This window comes from Vulpes lagopus, chromosome 6 (genome assembly GCF_018345385.1).
Source record: "Vulpes lagopus strain Blue_001 chromosome 6, ASM1834538v1, whole genome shotgun sequence".
NCBI classification, from domain to species: Eukaryota; Metazoa; Chordata; class Mammalia; order Carnivora; family Canidae; genus Vulpes; species Vulpes lagopus.
Genome location: NC_054829.1, coordinates 34,764,489 through 34,783,186, shown reverse-complemented (window position 1 = coordinate 34,783,186; position 18,698 = coordinate 34,764,489). Strand labels below are relative to the sequence as shown.

Sequence of the window (18,698 nt, the reverse complement as noted above, 5' to 3'; positions counted from 1 at the left end):
TTTTGCAGAGGTTGCCACTTGTACCTAAAAACACATCCCTGAATATTGAGGTTTGTATCATTTCCTCATTGAAATGCATGCCATTTTAAATGCAAATTCGTATTTCAAAAACGGAGGGAGAGCTTATATTCTAGAGCATCCTAAACCCTGAGAAATGCTACAACTCACAGTAATCAGAACATGCGTACCTCATTGAAAAAGTGAATCTCTAAACCAATTCTAAAGAACTAAGTCTGACTTCTTTTACTACCAAGTGTAACAGCCAACCATTTTATTCAAGAGGTGGTACAGTTAGAATACTTTTATTCACTTCACAGGCTGGGGAAACCAAATACATTTTTTTAGGAAAGAAATGAGAAATATAGGAAATAAGGTACACAGTATCTCAAAAATGACACCTTAATCAAGTTCTGCCCTAAAACGAGTTATACAGAGGAAAGGTTTAAGTAATACATTAATGACATCTATTATACTTATTTAATAACTACAAAATGAAACTGAGCATCTGCCTTCGGCTCAGCTCATGATCCTGGGGTCCTGGGATTAAGTCCTGGGTTGGGCTCCCTGCTCCATGGAGAGCCTGCTTCTCCCTCTCCTCCCCACCTGCACTCTCTGTTGCTATCTGTCTCTCTCTCTCTCTCTCTCAAATAAATATATAAAATCTTAGAAAAAAAGATTTGAATTAAAGGGAGAGATCATAGGATTTGATTGTTAAGATATCAAAACAATCTATCAATCAAACCAGTCCACTCATGGAGGTTACTTTTGCAAGCACTGGGCCATAAACTAGGACTAAGCAAAAATAAAAGTACATGTGGAACATCTTATTATATGATAACCACTCCTTTATAAAAGAAAAAAGATTCTGTTGGTACCAAGGACAAAATGTTGAATGAGTGGATCTTGCTTTGGATGCACTATTTTTGTACCTACATCTATATCTGCTAGCAGCACACACATGGCTGCCAGTTCAGTTCCGTTGCGGGGAAGGGGGGGGCGTGTTTGGGTGGGGGACTCCAGGCTTAACACACAGGGAGGACTTAAATATTAAGCCAACATGAAAATTACCTGCATACAAAAAGGAGATGAAATTTTTAAAGTGAAAATTCTTTGGGTATCTTGAAATTCAATGCACAAAAAACTAACGTGAATGCAAACTCAGTGCATGTACAATGTGATTCCATGGAACTCTATAAATGTCCACAATGGGGCATAAGCTCTGATCCAAACTCCCTCCGACTTTTTACTACTATTTAACATTAGACTATGTCCTGTTGATGTCACAGACACAACATATTATAGGATACACAATTTTTTTAAGTAAGCAGAAGCTCCGATTCTGTGGCAGATCTCCACATGAATGTGTGACTCTAGTGATTACTGAGAGAAGAACCACCTAAGTTGAGATAACTGGGTTTATCATCCCGAGTAGGTTCAAGTTTTCTCACTACAGAAGCCTCAACAAGAATAAAGGGTAACAGCAATTATTGTCTCAGTCTGCACAAGTGAGCTAATTTAGTTGTATTCACAGCATCTACGATCACACTACCATTGGAAGGAACTCTGATAGGACAATCTGCCAAAAGACAGTGATTTTTAAGCACCATGCAAATTATTTATTCATGTTGCAGCAAAAGCTCATAATAGAACTTCTTTATGATGTGTAATCTCTGACTTTTTGAATAAGGAACATTTAGAGCATTTTTGAATAGGTAACTCCTCCAGAAACACACTCATTACATAAAACAATATTTATCTGTATCATACACACATGAAGGAACTGAACTATCTTGGACTTGAAATTCTAGACTTCACAAAGTTTATGTGTTGATGATACGGGATTGCAACAAAAAAATAACCATGGTAGGTACTACCAAAAATGCCTGCGGGACACCTGGGTGGCTCAGCGGTTGAGCACCTGCCTTCGGCTCAGGACGTGATCCTGGAGTCCCGGGATCGAGTCCCACATCAGGCTCCCTGCATGGAGCCTCCTTCTCTCTCTGCCTGTGTCTCTGCCTCTCTGTGTCTCTCATGAATGAATGAATGAATGAATGAATGAATAAATAAATAAATAAATAAATAAATAAATAAATAAATAAATAAAATCTTTAAAAAAAAGATGCCCACTCTGTGTGAAGGCATTTACAATTCCAGAGACAGCTCTCCTATACTCAGATATACTAGGTTTGTATGCCATACAACATGACACTTTCAATATATATAAAAAGTAATGTGATGGGCACGTGGGTGGCTCAGTCGGTTAAGCATCTAACTCTTGATTTTGGCTCAGGTCATGATCTCAGAGTCATGGGATCAGGCCCCACATCAGGCTCCACACATAGCATGGAGTCTCCTTATCCCTCTCCCTCTACCCTTCCCCCTGCTCTATCAAATAAATATATAAAATGAAATAAATAAAATCTTTTAAAAGTGAGTCTATTAAAATAATTTGTAAGAAAAATTAGTTTTTCCCCCTTCCATTACTTAACCAAAAGGTAGGCCTAAAATTTGCCTAGGATGTACGTCCATTTACAATAACTTACACTTAGAGGAATTAAAGAACCCAAAAGAAGAGTAAATTCTACCAAAAACCAGGAATGAAATAGTCACTGAACATAAACATTAAATGTGACATCAATTTAGAAATCAAGACAAAAAGTAAAATAACTTAATCCCAATGTCTACAAAATGTATTGACTCATCAAGGGATGAAACTTCTTCCTAGCACTAACTTCCAGAATTATAGGTGTATATAGCGAGGAGTGGGGGGGTACTTCATTTGAACACCAAGTGGAACGTAATGAATGAATGAATGAATGACAGCGATGTCTTGGCCAGGTGCTTGGCCTTTCAGCCTGCCTTACAACATGGTATCTTAGAGGAAAGTAAGAGGAGTAGGTTTCTGAAGCCTGAAGAGACTAGAATAGAGTTGCGTTAAGAAAAAAGAATAAGGGATCCCTGGGTGGCGCAGCAGTTTGGCGCCTGCCTTTGGCCCAGGGCGCGATCCTGGAGACCCGGGATCGAATCCCATGTCGGGCTCCTGGTGCATGGAGCCTGCTTCTCCCTCTGCCTGTGTCTCTGCCCCTCTCTCTCTCTCTGTGACTATCATAAATAAAAATTTAAAAATTAAAAAAAAAAAAAGAAAAAAGAATAAAGTAGAAAGTCACTTAGCCTTTCAGTCTCTTCTTTCCCCATCCAGTTTTCTATCCCACTGAGAGGCATGTCTTATTATACAGGTAACTACCATTATATTTAAAAACATGGACTTCACAGCCAGCCCCCACATCTAGCACCACCACTTACTACTCTGTAACTGCAGGCAAAATACCTAAACATCCCCCATATCTCCAAAATAGAGATAATAATGGCACTTACTTGAAAAGGGCTCTAAGAAGATGAAATTAGTTAACACATCAAGTGCTTCAGATGGTGCCTGGCATATACAAGCCAATATGTTGGCTATTTTGATTGCTACTGAAGGGTCTGGGCTTCCAGAACCTTCTTCTATGGTTCAACACCTGGGCTTGCTCCTGCTTGAACCACAACCCATGTTCCAGCTCTTCCCAAAGTTTCCATTCTTGACTAAAACACCTCCATCACTTAGAACAGTGCTCTTTGTCAACGTTGTCATCCAGGACAACAGGCAGAATGGGTGCTAAAACCTTGGGGGAATCACTTTTTAGCTGTGTAATATGTGCATAGGGGGTCTTCTGATGATCCAAAGAGGTAATAACAAGAGTTGGGGGCAGATGCTCTCCATTCGTACAATGGCATCCTTCTACTCTGTGCAGAGTCAAATGTGACTGAACATTCTACTTTAGAACTTTTTTCAAAATAAGGAATGTGGAAATCAATTTCCATTAAGATTTTCAACTGCTCAAATGTAGAACAAGAAAGTGTTCTACTTTCCATACTAAAATTTTGAGTGTTGTATATTCTAACTTTTCCTCCATGAAGAGTTCATCTGAGTCCATTGGAAACTGTTTCCTTTTCTGTACCATCTTTAAAAGACGCAAATTGTAGTCAAGTGATGGCATTGTCACTATCATTCCCCAATTTCCATTACCTTTCATTCAGTTTTAATAACCATTCCTTCCACTGACTGCTATTGTCAAAAATGTTAGAGTGCATGCAGTTAGAGTTAAAGCACATTCAAATAAACTTCACAGATTTCTAAGAATTTTATCACCTGTCTAGACAGACAAACATGGTCCCTACAAGTAGAAACTTGAATAACTGAATAACAGGACAATTTAAAATTATAAACCGAAAATGGAATTTTTAATATAGAAAAGCCTAAGCAGACTTGCACATTTAGTAGCCACATATTCTGCAGGAGATAGGCCCTGTTATGGTCTGGTCTATAAATGCCACCCCACCCCAGGTAAGAATGAGTCACCCAACACTGAATCCAAGAACTCACACTCTCCTCCTTCAGTTCTTGATGTGGGGAAGGAGCTCATGACATTATCATCTTCTTAATTGCCCTTTTAGGTGTGAGATTTTAATTGTGGCAGCCAGGACTCACACAGGGCAGAGAAGAAACACAATGCATTTTTTTCTCACCTGTCCAGAACGAGGTCTGGAGCAAAGATGAGCTTGCCCGGGTGGTCAATGGAGCGCCACATGAGGCCCACCATTAGCACCTCCATCCAGCAGCTCTCCAGGAGGCGCACTTGATCATAGAGGCTGAGCTCCACAAAGCCTGGGGAAAGCAAGAGGCCATGAGACATACCCACTCTCCTCCTCAACTCCCCGTTTCTGTGAAAACAGAAGAGCAAGTTTTAACAAGCTATGAAAACACAAACGATATAGGGAAAACACTCAACATTTTAAAGATGTGGTTCAATGCTGATGAAGGACGGAAATTTTAAATTCAAAGTATGCAATTCACAATGTCCAGCCTTGGATGCCTCCTAGAGACTAATACATTCCATTCAGGATTTATAAAGGACTGTTACCTGGGCTTATAGCTCCCCAGACAAATGCTCCGGAATGTTCCAAAAAGCTGGAACAGATCATCTTAGGTATATTTTTAAAATTCCTCTGAATTGCTGAGAAAAATAATCAGCTGCCAGCTTAAGGCTGACTGTTTGGCCCACAATAGAGGCTGGGAGGGGGGAAGAGGGATGGGCTCAGAGTGGGGGGAATGGAATGGAGGGTGTTATGGGCTGGGGGATGAGGAGGGTGGAACATGCAGAGAGAACAGCACCAGCCCCTGCAGAAAGTCAAGGTTTCAAATGAAAAATACCTCTGATTGCTTAAAGTTTCAGGGTTAGAATCATTCTTCTGAATAGGAGCGCTATCTCTAGGCTATTCTATCCTGAAAAGCAAATCTAACAATCGAAGCAGGTCCCAGTAGTCTGAGAGCCTGGATGGATTGGTCCAAAAATTGGAAAGAAACAGGTCATCTCTAGGGAGGTGAGCACCTTAAAAGCAAAGTAAGGCAGAGATCACTAGAGCTTCATCCACAAACCATGATAAAAGAGAAGGCAGTGTAATAAAAAACTAATCAAACACGTGGCCCAGGAGTACACTGGACTCCGGTTAGGATCCCGGCTCAGCCTCCTAGCCAATTATTCAATCTCTGTTTAAGTTGATTTCCTTACAGAAAAAAAGTGAGAGTGACAATGCCTACCCTCTGGGAATGTCCTGCAGGTAGCATCTCTCAGGATCCTCATTTTTACAGATGAGGAGACCAGGACACAGGAAGCACATGTGGTTCAAGCCTGAGAACAATATAATGCCAGAGGGTACAAAGGAAAGCTGAAAGGAGTAATGAATGGGAAGATGGCTCAGTCCTTTTCCAAAGCTGCCCCTTGGCCTCATATGTGTACACGTTCCAACCTTGCCTGCAGTTCCAGACAAGAAGCCTGCCCATGGGAGATTAGGTTTCTTATATTTGCAGATATTTAACAAGATCAAGATAGGTGGTACTTTACTATTTTTTTAATTTGGGAAATTAAATTATACCCGCTAAGAGAGAGGGGGAAAAAAGCACACCTTTAGACTATTTTCTGAAAAAAATTTTAAAACACCAGGCTTGAAGAGGGACAAATGCAGCTCAAGAATTCAGTTTGGTTATAGCACAAAGAAGCTGCATGGCTTTCAAAGTCATCAATTTCATCACCATGTGGGGTCCTGAAAAACAGTGTTTGGCATATACATTAGAGCAACAGCTCAAGGAATGTGTCGGTATTGTCTCCTACAAAAAGAGCAGAGAAAATAACATGATTCTGGCTAAGGTGAAGATCCAGACTATCAAAACAAAACTAGAAACCAGAAGATCCTCAGGAAGCTCAGAAGGAACAGGTTCAAGCCACCAAATGACCCAAGAGATACTATTCTACCAGGCCTGGGGTCCCACCGCTCTTTATCCACAGCTCTCATCCAGCTTTCCAGCGGCTCCCAGGCTGTATACCCTGTCTAAAGCAGCTGCTGCCCCAAGGCCATGGGGATTGTCCCTAGTGGCCTAGAACCTGGAGAGAGACCTAATTTCTTAGATGATTGTAAATATGTGCCTGGAGAAGCCCTTTCAGGGGGATGGGTTGGTGCCATTCTGTGTTAGAATTCTAGATTCCTTTTCACAGAAACACCAATTCAAATGATAACTAGATGGTAATTTTAGCACAATGCAGTATCTCAGGCATATATTACAAACTGGCCTGTGGAAGGGACATAGAAGGGAAAATGCAGGTGCTAAATGACAACTCTTGTTGAACAACCAAATGCATTTTTAACACAATGGCATTCCGGGTTTATGGATGATTCACGCTATCCCAGCTGCTGACTCACTCTATTTGCCCATGTATATTCATTTATATCCATAATACTGATTCTTTCTCTATTGAAATGATATTTTATACATTTCTATTTCACATGTGGCAAACCTCTCACTTGCATACTGGTCATATGACACCCTATCCCACCTTCTCCTGCACACACCCCTCCTCTCAAGGTGCAGAGTCCACAGCCAAGAGACAGCTCAATGTGGAGTCCAGACTCAATCATTTTAGACCAAGTTCCGGGTCCCAGGACCCTAGAATTTTTTTGCCCAAATGGTCCCAAGCCCACTCCCAGAGCTGAGTGGGCTTCTTCTTAGGTCCACCCTCTCAGACCACATCTTGGCATAAGAGGTGTCCAACAGGCTAGTGTGTATAGGAGATGTGGACACGGAAGATGGGGTGTGAACAAGGCACTGTGGGATAGTGCCTCTGGCGTGGGAAAAAGAGGAGTCCAAAAATTCTAAATTGGAGCGTGACCTTCCAGTACATGTTGAAGGCATACAAGTCAAGATAGGAAGAAAGAATATATTTCATTTAAAGATTATAAATCAGGATGTAAAGCTGTTACACACCCAGATATCATTTGTGGATATCCATTTTGTACTCTTGCCCTATAGATGTCAGGGGCAGGCCTTTCTACCATAAATGAAAAGCTATGATCCAGAAAGCCCTACCTGGAATTTTCTTGGCCCAGCCAATCATATGCACGAGTTCCTTGTCGGCCAGCTTGGTCAGGGACATCATCATGGAGGCCTCAGTGAAGGGCGTGCTGGGGCGGCTCACAAGCACGTGGGGCGGCTCGGCCTCCAGGAGCGTGAGCACCAGCTGCTCCGGGCTCAGGGCGCTCAGCAGCAGCTCCTTCACTCGGGTCACGTGGCCACCATTTTTCTTGGCTTTGCTCAGGCAGTGCAGCTGCTCATCGGAACTCTTCTGCCTTCGCATAACACGGTACCCACACCTTTCTCTCCGGGAGCCTAAACCAGAAAGATGATAACAGTATTTTCCTGTGGCTTCCCCAACCCAATATTCAAGTTCCCTGGATTGGCAGGGCAAGAGTGAGGTAATGACTTCACTGTAAGACCTGAGTCTATCCTCACAATGTATCTCAGAACAGAAGCCTGACTTATTCTTGGAACCTGCAGGGCACGTACCAAAGATTATTACATCTGTGACTATTTTAACAAAATCAAAACATGAATTTTTAGGAACAATAGCCTAGATGAACTTAAGGTCTCCCATTTCAAGATCATCTATGACACTAAACCTATTTCTCTTTAATTTATTTATTTAAAAAAAGATTTTATTTATTCATTCATGAGACACGGGGGGATGGGGGGAAGAGACACAGGAAGAGGGAGAAGCAGGCATCACACAGGGAGCCTGATGCAGGACTCGATTCCTGGGACTCCAGGATCATGCCCTGGGCTGAAGGCAGACGCCAAACCAATGAGCCACCCAGGGATCCCCCCCCATTTCTCTTTTAAAGAGTGCTGACATACCTCAGTTTCCAAACGACAGAATTAGGAATTTTCTTCAGACAAAAGATAAGGAAAAGTTAGGAACTGAATACTGATATTTCCAAACAGTTATCAAATAATATATATTTTATGATACATTCTTAAAATGTTTATATGCATGTGTATGTGCTTACATGTACATATATGTATTCTTTTTACATATTTACACAAACTAATATGTTCAAGTAATATATCTTTTTAAATCTGAAAAATATAGAAGAGCACAAATTTTGGCATAAATTCTTTTAGTTTTCTTTCAATGCTTTTTATTTCTTCATGTTTTATATCAACACTTATATCACAGTATATATACTATTTTTTATTTTATTAAAACTGTATCATTGTACAAGTTAAAAATATATGCAGCACTCTGTTTTATGCAGATAGTATCACTTTATCTAAAGTGTCTCCTGTTAAAAAAATACAAAATAAAAAAATAAAGTGTCTCCTGTTGATGGAAATCTAGGTTGGTACTAATTTCTTCGGTAGTATTCATAATACAGTGAAAATGTATCTTTCTACATGCATCCAATTCATTCCCTACAATAAATTCAAAGAAGTCAGGTAACTGAACCAAGGCATATACACATTTAAGATTTTGATTTACTCCTGTGCTGGTATCAATAGGTTTCAGTTACTATGGGTTTATGGGTGAGAAACAAAATGGGATAATGTCTTTAAGATGGAGGGGGGCAGGGGAAGGGAGAAATCTTCATTTTAGAATTACATTCCCAGCTAAACTATCATTCAAGAGTGAGGATAAACTAAAGACATTTCAATTAAGCAAAGATTAAAAAGATGTATCACACACAGCCCTTTTGAAATAACTACTGGGCTATTTGGGATGAAGAAAAATGAACCCAAGAGAAGCAATGAAATTCAAGATGCAATAGTAAGAAAATAAATTGATTAAATATGAGAGAAAACCTAATAAACACAGAATGAATAAAATAATTTTTGGAGGTACAGAAATAAGGTAGAACTGAATGCTGGATAATAACTAAGATGAAAGAGGAATAATTTTGGCTAGAACTTCCTAAGATTCTTTATTTGGGAAGACATATCTCTCTCAGGATGGCTTGAACTCTCAAATTAATCATGCTAAAAATAGAATTGTTGCTAAAGAATTGAAATAGAATGTATGATTTCCAAACTAGAAGAGAAAAAAAAAAGAAAAAAGAAAATGGGAAAAACAAACAAACACAAGAAAATGGGATCAATTCCAAAAAGGAACAAAAGAAAATACATGATGAAAAAAATTTTTTAAGGTTTTTTTTTTTTTTAAGATTTTATTTAGGGATCCCTGGGTGGCGCAGTGGTTTAGCGCCTGCCTTTGGCCCAGGGCGCGATCCTGGAGACCCTGGATCGAATCCCACGTCGGGCTCCCGGTTCATGGAGCCTGCTTCTCCCTCTGCCTGTGTCTCTGCCTCTCTCTCTCTCTCTCTCTCTCTCTCTCTCACTGTGTGCCTATCATAAATAAATAAAATAAGAAAAAAAAATTTAAAAAAAAAAAAGATTTTATTTATTTATGTATTTGAGAGAGAGTAAGAACAAGAGAGATCACAGAAGAAAAGGGAGAAGCAGACTCATGGCTGATCAGGGAGCCTGATGCAGGGCTTGATCCCAAGACCCTGATATCATGACCTGTGCTAAAGGCAGATGCTTAATTCACTGAGCCACCCAGGTGCCCCATGATGAAATTTTTAAAAGCATAAAATGACAAAAATGAATTCAAATATCAGGGATTACAATAAACATAAATAGATTAAATTCATCAATTAAGAGTTTCTTATCTGGACATATAGTGGTTATAAGAGATACATATAACATATAGAAAGCTGAAAATAAAGGGCTAGAAACAGATAACAGGCAAAAATTAACCAAATAAATCAGTTACTCTATCAATATCAGACAATATAAACTTTAAGGTACGAATCATTATTAAGGCCTCATCAGATTATAAAAGGAAGATAAATAATTCTACACATAAATATTAAAACAAAATAAAACCTACAAACATAACATCAAAAAGTGACTGAAAGAAAAATTGACAAATACATTATCATAATGCATATTTTAATATATCTTTCTCAGCAACTGACAGAGCAAACAATTGGGGGGAAAGGCAGAATAAAGAACATTTGAATTGTACAATTCACAAGCTTGAGCTATAAAAACTCATGGAGGGGCAGCCCGGGTGGCTCAGTGGTTTAGCGCCACCTTCAGCCCAGGGTGTGATCCTGGAGACCAGGGATCGAGTCCTACATCAGGCTCCCTGCATGGAGCCTGCCTCTCCCTCAGCCTGTGTCTCTGCCTCTCTCTCTGTGTCTCTCATAAATAAATAAATAAAATCTTTTAAAAAATAAAATAAAATCAAAAAACAAAAACTCATGGAATGTGCAAAAATTATCACTTACTAGTTTAGGAATAAAATTTTAACTAAAATTGGCATCATATGGTTCATATTCTTTGATTGCAAAAAATAAGATAAAAATATAACTTCCAAGTCCTTATAACATTTAGCACAAAAATATTTCTAAAAATCCATTGGTTAAAGACAAAAATACAAAATGAAAATTAAGAAAGGCATAAGTCAGGATGACTTTAGCATGGGTACAACTTTTATATGCATCCCCCTACAAAGAAAAAAAATACACCTAAAAGTTATTATCTGCAAAATGCCTAGTTTCTAGTTTCTATGTTCCCACCATTATGTTTGTTCATTAAATTTAGTTGTCCACCTTTTTAAAAAGAAATATTAGGAAGTAGGAGTACATTTAAATTACTTACTTCCAAGAAATTTTATCCAAATTTCTTCTTATCCTTGGCTAATCAAAGTAGAAAGAAGGGCTCTATCTAGGGATGATTGAATCAAACTGTTTACTAAAAGAATTAAAAGCCTACAGTATAATTTATTTTATTAGTAATCAGATAGAGAGCTATAGGTGTCAAGATCATTTATACCCCCCGGGGTAAAATGGAACAAAATGTTTGGTTTAAGAAAGCACCTTTCTGACCACACATCTTCTATCTGTAGAGTATATATGAGGAAAAGGAGTTTACAAAACAGGTTTACATACAAAGAGAAAGGTTTTGAATCCATGCACTCAAATTCATTTGACCAACTTTCACTGACAAAGCCCTATATACTGAGCTCTGTACTGAGTCCTAGGGATTCTAGAATCAATAAAATAAAGCCCTTGGCAAGAAACTCACTGTTTGCTACCAAGGACATTTCTAGTGTCATTGCTTTTCCACCGTAATCTAAGAGTCCCTCGTATGCTTCTGAGTGAGCCTGATGAGGAATTCTACCAAACAGGAATGCTCCATATGAGATAGTGGTAAACAGCCCCAAGAAAAGATGTCATAATGCTGATGACAATGACAACAACAATGGTAATAATCGTAAATGATAACAATGAGAGCTAGCATCTCCTGGAAGCTCCTACATGTCAGACACTGTGTATCATATTCGGGTTATTTCACTCTGAAAAGTGCCCCGGAGTACAGATGCTACTATCATGTCCATGACACAAAAGAAGAACCAGGCCCAAGAGAGCTCAAATAACCTACCCAGGGCGGGCAAGCTAGGAAATAGTGAAAGCAGCATAGAGACTCAAGCAGTTGTCTGAATCCAGAGCGGGTGCTTTTCCTGCTTTATATTACCTCCCTACCAGATCCCTTTCATGTGTGTATATGGCAGATGAATCAAGAGATGGCACCTGAAAGATGCAAATTTATTCTCCCAACATAGGAATATGGACCAAACATGTAGCTGTTCAGATAGTTCTCCTGGCTACTTACATTTCAGCATATCCTTAGAACAAAGCCTTATTCCTCAGGGTAGTCTGGGCAGGTATTATCCCACCATTTAAGCCACCATATTAATGTCTCCCTAGAAAACATAAGATTGGTGCAAAAGAAAACGGTGATAACCAAAGAGGCGTAATTTATTAATCAAAGGGGGGAAGTGAAATGGTGCAGGAGAATCCAGGAGGCAGGTAGGTTCCTATTCTTCCAAGACTGGAGAGAAGGAAGAATATGGATGGAGGGTTTATTGAGAAGGCAACCAAGAAGAATTCTGGGCAAGGAGGGAGGTATCGTTAAGAAAGTTCACTCCTACTGGTCCCTCTCTGTGGTCAGTAAAGAGCTAAATACCCAACTGTTGGCATATCAATGCATCTCATTCCTTTCAGTTTCCACGGGTAATAAAATATTTTTTCTTAGACAGCCTTACCCAATTTCTCTTTTGCCCAAATTCAATGACCTATACTCTTGTTCTCTTTTCCATGAAAGAATTTTTCCATTTTTACTGAGAAATAATTGCCATATATCGCTGTGTAAGTTTAAGGTGTAGAGCATCATGGTGTGGCTTACATATACTGTGAAGTGATTACCACAGTAAGTGTAGTTAGCATCCATTGTCTCGTATAGATACACTAAGAGAGAAAGAAAAAAATTATTATTTTTTCTTTCAGAACTCTTAGGATTTACTCTCAATAACTTTCATATATCGTCATGATGATCATAGTCATCATGCTGTACGTTACATTGCTACGACTTACATACCTTGTAACTGGAAGTTTGTACCCTTGACCACTTCTCTACAGTTCCCTCTCCCCCTACATCCTGCCTCTGGTAATCACAAACCTGATATCTTTTTCTATGAGCTTGTGGTTGTTTGTTTTAGATTCACATGTAAGTGAGATCATACAGTATCTGTCTTTGTCTACTTCACTTAGCATAATGCTCTCAAGGTCCATCCATGTTGTCACAGATGGCAGGATTTCTTTGTGTATTCTTTTTAATGGCTGGAAAATGTTCCATTTTTATACACACACACATACCCCAACTTCTTTATCCACTCACCTGCCAATGGACACTGAGGTTTGTTCGCATGCTTGGCTATTATAAATAATGCTGCTATGAACATGGGGGCACAGATACCTTTTTGAGTGAGAGTCATGAAAGATTTCTTAAACTACATTTCTATACTCTATGCAACACTGTATTGCATTAAAACTCCTCATAACTTATAAGAGCTTTTCAAAGAGGGAGAGAGAAAGGAAGGAAGACAAAAATTTAATGCCAACCACTGTGTTAGATCTTTATGCCTTTTTTCACAGGTATTCCTCACAAAGTTTAGTGAAACCGATATCTTCCTTTCAGAGATAAGAAAACCAAGGGTCAGAAAGGTTAAGTTTGAGCATAGTCACAGCAAGAAGTAATGAGAAAAAAATGAGATTCAGTTTTTGGGAATCCTGGCCTCTTGTTATTCCCACCATATACACCACCTCCTGCAGACAGATTATGCATGTGCTCCTACCTTGGTCCCGAACCACCAGGGCTACAGCTAGAGCTGTCCCACAGATGGAAGTACAATAACCCTAAGACTAAAGCATTCTAAACCCTAAAGACCTAAGCATTCTAACCCTAAGACTAAATCATAAATCACTTCTTAAAAAATATACTCAACTTTAAAATATTAACTTAAAATATGAAACATTTATTTGCAATCTTTCGTCAAAGAGCCAAGGCTTTTTCTTTAAGTACCTCTGCCAATTAAATCAGAAGTGACTTTCCTACATAAGCCACATCTGTGTTACACTGTCTCTGAATTTTCAATTCCAGCTTTGTTAAAACACAGCAAGAACTTAAACACTTATAAAGCAATCCAAATTCAGAATTTTTCTAGGTTTATGACCTCTCCCCCAATCTCACTCATACCTAACTCAATAGCTACTAGTCCTTTACAGTTTGGGGGGTATTTTCTAATGTAAGCAGTACATCCAACATGGAGCTTGAACTCACAACCCTGAGATCAAGAGTCAACTGAGCCAGCCAGGTGCCCCTCCTTTACAGTTTTATCCAAAGCTTTCACAGAAACGATTGTCTTTTCCTACTCATGTTGCATATGCTTGCATAAATTCTAATTAAATGATATAATTTGACAGTTACAATGAGTAGAAACAGGTTTTGGAAGAAGCCCACTGGTTACTGATAAGGGTATAACTGAAGTGGGGGACAGAAATGCTGGAATGTTTTAGAGAGTAACCAATAGACACTGGGGGGTCATGGGCATGGGTAGGGTATTTTATAAAGAAAACAGAAAATATCAGTGATTCTAGGAAGCCAGAGAAGTGTGATCAAATAAGAAGACTTCTGCTACACTATAATATAGCTGGATGAGATGTCTCGTCGAATATACATTTTTAAAAAGGGAAGAGGGATCCCAGGGTGGCGCAGCGCTTTGGCGCCTGCCTTTGGCCCAGGGCGCGATCCTGGAGACCCGGGATCGAATCCCACATCAGGCTTCCGGTGCATGGGGCCTGCTTCTCCCTCTGCCTGTGTCTCTGCCTCTCTCTCTCTCTCTCTGTGACTATCATAAATAAATAAAAAAATAAAATAAAATAAAATAAAAAGGGAAGAGCATGTTTAAAAGGCAGAACTCCTAAGAAACGTCACAGAGAAAAGAGACTTTTGTTTTAAATTTTTCAAACAGTTACTAAGAGAGAAATTACAACTAACCACAGGCAAAATACCATCTAGCAGAATAACAGGAGAAGTATAGGCAGAGCTGATGTGAGTGTGCATAACCCAGCATGTGTGTACAGACAAATGAATCAAAAATTAGCCAGGTAGAGAGAGCGGGATGTAGGCATTATTGTCAGTTGTTATGTGCCCGTTTGTCTTTGTTTTTCATGTATGTATGCATCTACGTGCAGATACACACACATATGTATGTACACATATATATGCATACTTACCACCATAACACAGAACCTATATTCTACGTGCTTTCCATAATTCTATCATATTTCTGACTCCTAAATGTATCTTCTCTTGATAGGCATGAGTCTTTCCCACAGCTATCCAAGTAACTCATAAGATATTCTACTTTCTTGTCACAGCTTTAACTGAACATTTACCAGAACTTCATCCTCAGTCTTCTCAAGGCCTCAGGCAGATGTTTATCCAACCCAGTTGAGTACCTCAGTGGCTAGAATTCTCTAATTCATGCAGCAGCCTATTATGTTGTCAGACCACTTGAATCATAGAAAGATCTTCCTTATATTGGGCCCAAATGTGCCTACCATAGCTTGTTCCTGTTCACCTCAGCTCTGTCCTCTCCAGCTACAGGAGATAAATTAACACCCCCCTCCAGTGTGACAGCATATGCATACTTGAAGATAATTACCAAGTCCTCAGGCCCTGTCCCTAGTCCCTCTGCCTATCCTGACAACGCTGTCAGCATGGCCAATATATGATGAAAGGGGAAGCGGGATCACTGGGTGGCACAGCGGTTTAGCGCCTGCCTTTGGCCCAGGGCGCGATCCTGGAGACCCAGGATCGAATCCCACGTAGGGCTCCCAGGGCATGGAGCCTGCTTCTCCCTCTGCCTGTGTCTCTGCCTCTCTCTCTCCCTGTGTGACTATCATAAATAAATAAAAATTTAAAAAAAAAAAAAAAAGAAAGGGGAAACAAAAACTTACCACACTTCACCATTCCCACTTCATAGCACTTCCGAAGTCGGCAGGCCTGGCAGCTCTTGCGTCGATTCTTATCTATTGTACACTGATTTGTAGCTGGGCATATGTAATCATTATGTCCTGCAGCAGAAAAAAAAAGGGGGGTCAGGCTATTATTACTGTATTTTGATTCAATATTCTAGTCAACACTGATAATGCTACCCAGCTGAGAAGTAAGGGATATCTTCTTTTTTTTTTTTTTTTTAAGATTTTATTTATTCATGGGAGACACAGAGAGGCAGAGACATAGGCAGAGGAAGAAGCAGGCTCCCTGCAGAGAGCCAGATGAGAGACTCAAACCAAGGACCCCAGGGTCACGACCTGAGCCAAAGGCACTCAACTGCTGAACCACCCAGATGCCCAGGGGATATCTTCTTAATGCAGATATGGGTAACAAAGGGCGAAGTTTGCCCTCATCAGTGCCTTGTTAGGGAGTGAAGATAACCTAGGAATATTTCCATATCTTATTCTTTCTTTGACTAATAGGCTATCCTCTGCATGTTCGTAGAATCCTCAAGAGATTCATTAGAAATATTCTCCTTTGGACATGGAAAGTAAGACAGTTGCCTGAAATTGGTGCTGCAAATCACAGAACTGCTCAAGAATAGCACTTGTGTATCAAGTCACCAAATTCAACTACTTATATTCTTTTATATATATACCTCTTTGGAATTTAACATGACATTTTTATAGGAATTCATAGTCAAATAAGAGAAGGAAACTAATCAACAAGAAGATAAAGAAATTAGCAAACTAAAGAACCAAAAGAACTGCCACTTGAGGCTGGCTGTGATTATTGTTCCAAGTCCCCACTGCCTCCCTCAGCCCTGTGACTCGCAGGGCACTAAGGTGGATAGGTTGTGTTTGCCTACCAACTGATGCTAAGCTTGGCCATGAAACTTGCATTAGCCAGTGGTAGGCTAGTAGAAGGGATATTCCAACAGTTTGCCTTGGCCTCTTGAGCTCCCAAGAGGAAAAAAAAAAAAAAGCCTCAGGTAGCCACTAATCTGTGGAAATGCAATGCAGACCTGAACTTGACCCAGAACTCAGAGCCGAACCCTGAGAGGTAGAGCCACCCTACCTGACTCATGAACCAAAAAAACATGGTTTTATGATTGGATCAAAATCAAATTTTATAATTCTCTCCCACTTTAGGTAGATTCAATAACACTTGTTCAATCAAACACAAATTGAAAATCAGTTGTTTGTGACTTTACCACCATTCCCTGGGCCGGCCGGGGTGGCAGCAAGGGTATGGACTGCATAGTTCTAGGAATAGTAAGACAGTTTAGCCGAGGGGCAAAAACCACCATCAAGTGACCCTCATAACAGCCACGTACAGGAAAGCTGGCACATCAACATTTCTGACTACCTGCTGATTTCCAGATTCTTTATCATTTCCTTTAACCCTATAACTTCCCTATAAAAAGCCATGGTCCCCATTATTTTTTTTTAAGAGAAAACACATTCAGTAATCTCCTTAAGGCCATGGTTTACCTTTTCCATGGAGCATAATAAATTTCTACAAACTTATAAGCTTAAAACCAAATTTATTATCTGATTTCCACAAGTCAGGAATCCAGGCACAGCTTACTCTACTCAGGGTTTCAAAAGGCTGCAATCAAGGTGTTGGATGGGCTGTGGTTTCATCTGAAGCTCAGGGTCCTCTTCCAAGCTCATATAGGATGTTTGCAGAATCAGCTCCTTGCAGTTGTTGGACCAAGGCTCCCATTTTTACCATAGTTACCAGCTGGACACTGCTCTCAACTCATAGAGGAACCAGTTCCCTGCCCAAAAGCAGTTCACAGCATGATGCTTGCTTTCCTTCAGGCTAGGAGGGGCACTTGTCTGATTTTCAGTCTGTCTTCACTCGGCCATGATGGAGTCTTACACAATTGCATCATAATCACGAGACTCCCCCAATACCACTTTCCATGTTAGATAAAGGAGTGGCTCATATTTACAGGTTCCACACACACTCAAGAGTATGGGGTAATATAAGGTAAGGCGCAACATTTTTTAAAAGGAACAGATAATTATCTTGTTATTGCTTTTATCCTCATTTATAATATTCAAAAATAAATTATATTTTAAAAGTCAAGATATATTTCCAATCAGAAACTTTTGATTGTCCTCTAGAACAGATGCTTTATGGCTAAAAGGTAAATGTAATCCCACAGTACTTTCCATGGTAGCAGCAATCTTTCAAGGACCTTCTAAAAATTCACAGAACAATACATATGATGTCATCCTTTTTGGTTTTATAAAGAGGTTTATAACAATAAGCATTTAAGGGACTAGAGGTTCATTATTTTCCCCTCAGAGTTTATTTTAAAAGATAATTTTACTTAAAAAAATCAGAAAGTACAAGAATATAAACACACTAAAAACGGCCTAGAAAATGTCTTATGCAAGAAGGTCAAGGTAATTGACAAAAAAGAAAAAAGTCCTCTTGAAAGTATACTATCTCACATATTAAAATGGTTTTCTCAGAGCACCTGGGTGGCTCAGTCAGTTAAGCATCTGACTCCTGATTTCAGTTCATGTCATGATCTCAGGGCTATGAGATGGAGCCCATGTCAGGTTCTGCACTCAATGCAGAGTCTGCTTAGAGATTCTCTCTCTCTCTCTCTCTCTCTCTGCCCCTCCCCCTCTAAAAAAATAAAATAAAATGGTTTTCTTGTTCATGCAACAGTCTGTAAAGCACACAATTCCATACTAACCAAATTCAGAGAAAAGTTCAAAGCCAAATTAAAAGCAAAATATGTAGCTAATTCTTGAAGATATAAAGCTTTATAGGAAAATGTGCTTTTTATCATCTAAACATAACAGGTTATCTCTGTACTCTCTACAAAATTATAGACTGA

The 18,698-nt window shown here is 39.5% G+C and overlaps 1 protein-coding gene across 4 annotated transcripts in view; it reads right to left on the bottom strand.

Annotated features, from left to right (window-relative positions):
- The window catches only part of ESR2 (estrogen receptor 2), a 68,598-nt gene that overhangs the window by 28,595 nt on the left and 21,305 nt on the right, over window positions 1-18,698 (bottom strand). For all 4 annotated transcript variants that reach the window (XM_041757617.1, XM_041757615.1, XM_041757618.1 and 1 more), the window contains exons 4-6: window positions 15,796-15,912; window positions 7,460-7,759; window positions 4,567-4,705 (exon numbers count right to left, since the gene is read on the bottom strand). In XM_041757617.1, the coding sequence (XP_041613551.1) occupies window positions 4,567-4,705; window positions 7,460-7,759; window positions 15,796-15,912 (556 nt within the window). The remainder of the gene's footprint in view (window positions 1-4,566; window positions 4,706-7,459; window positions 7,760-15,795; window positions 15,913-18,698) is intronic.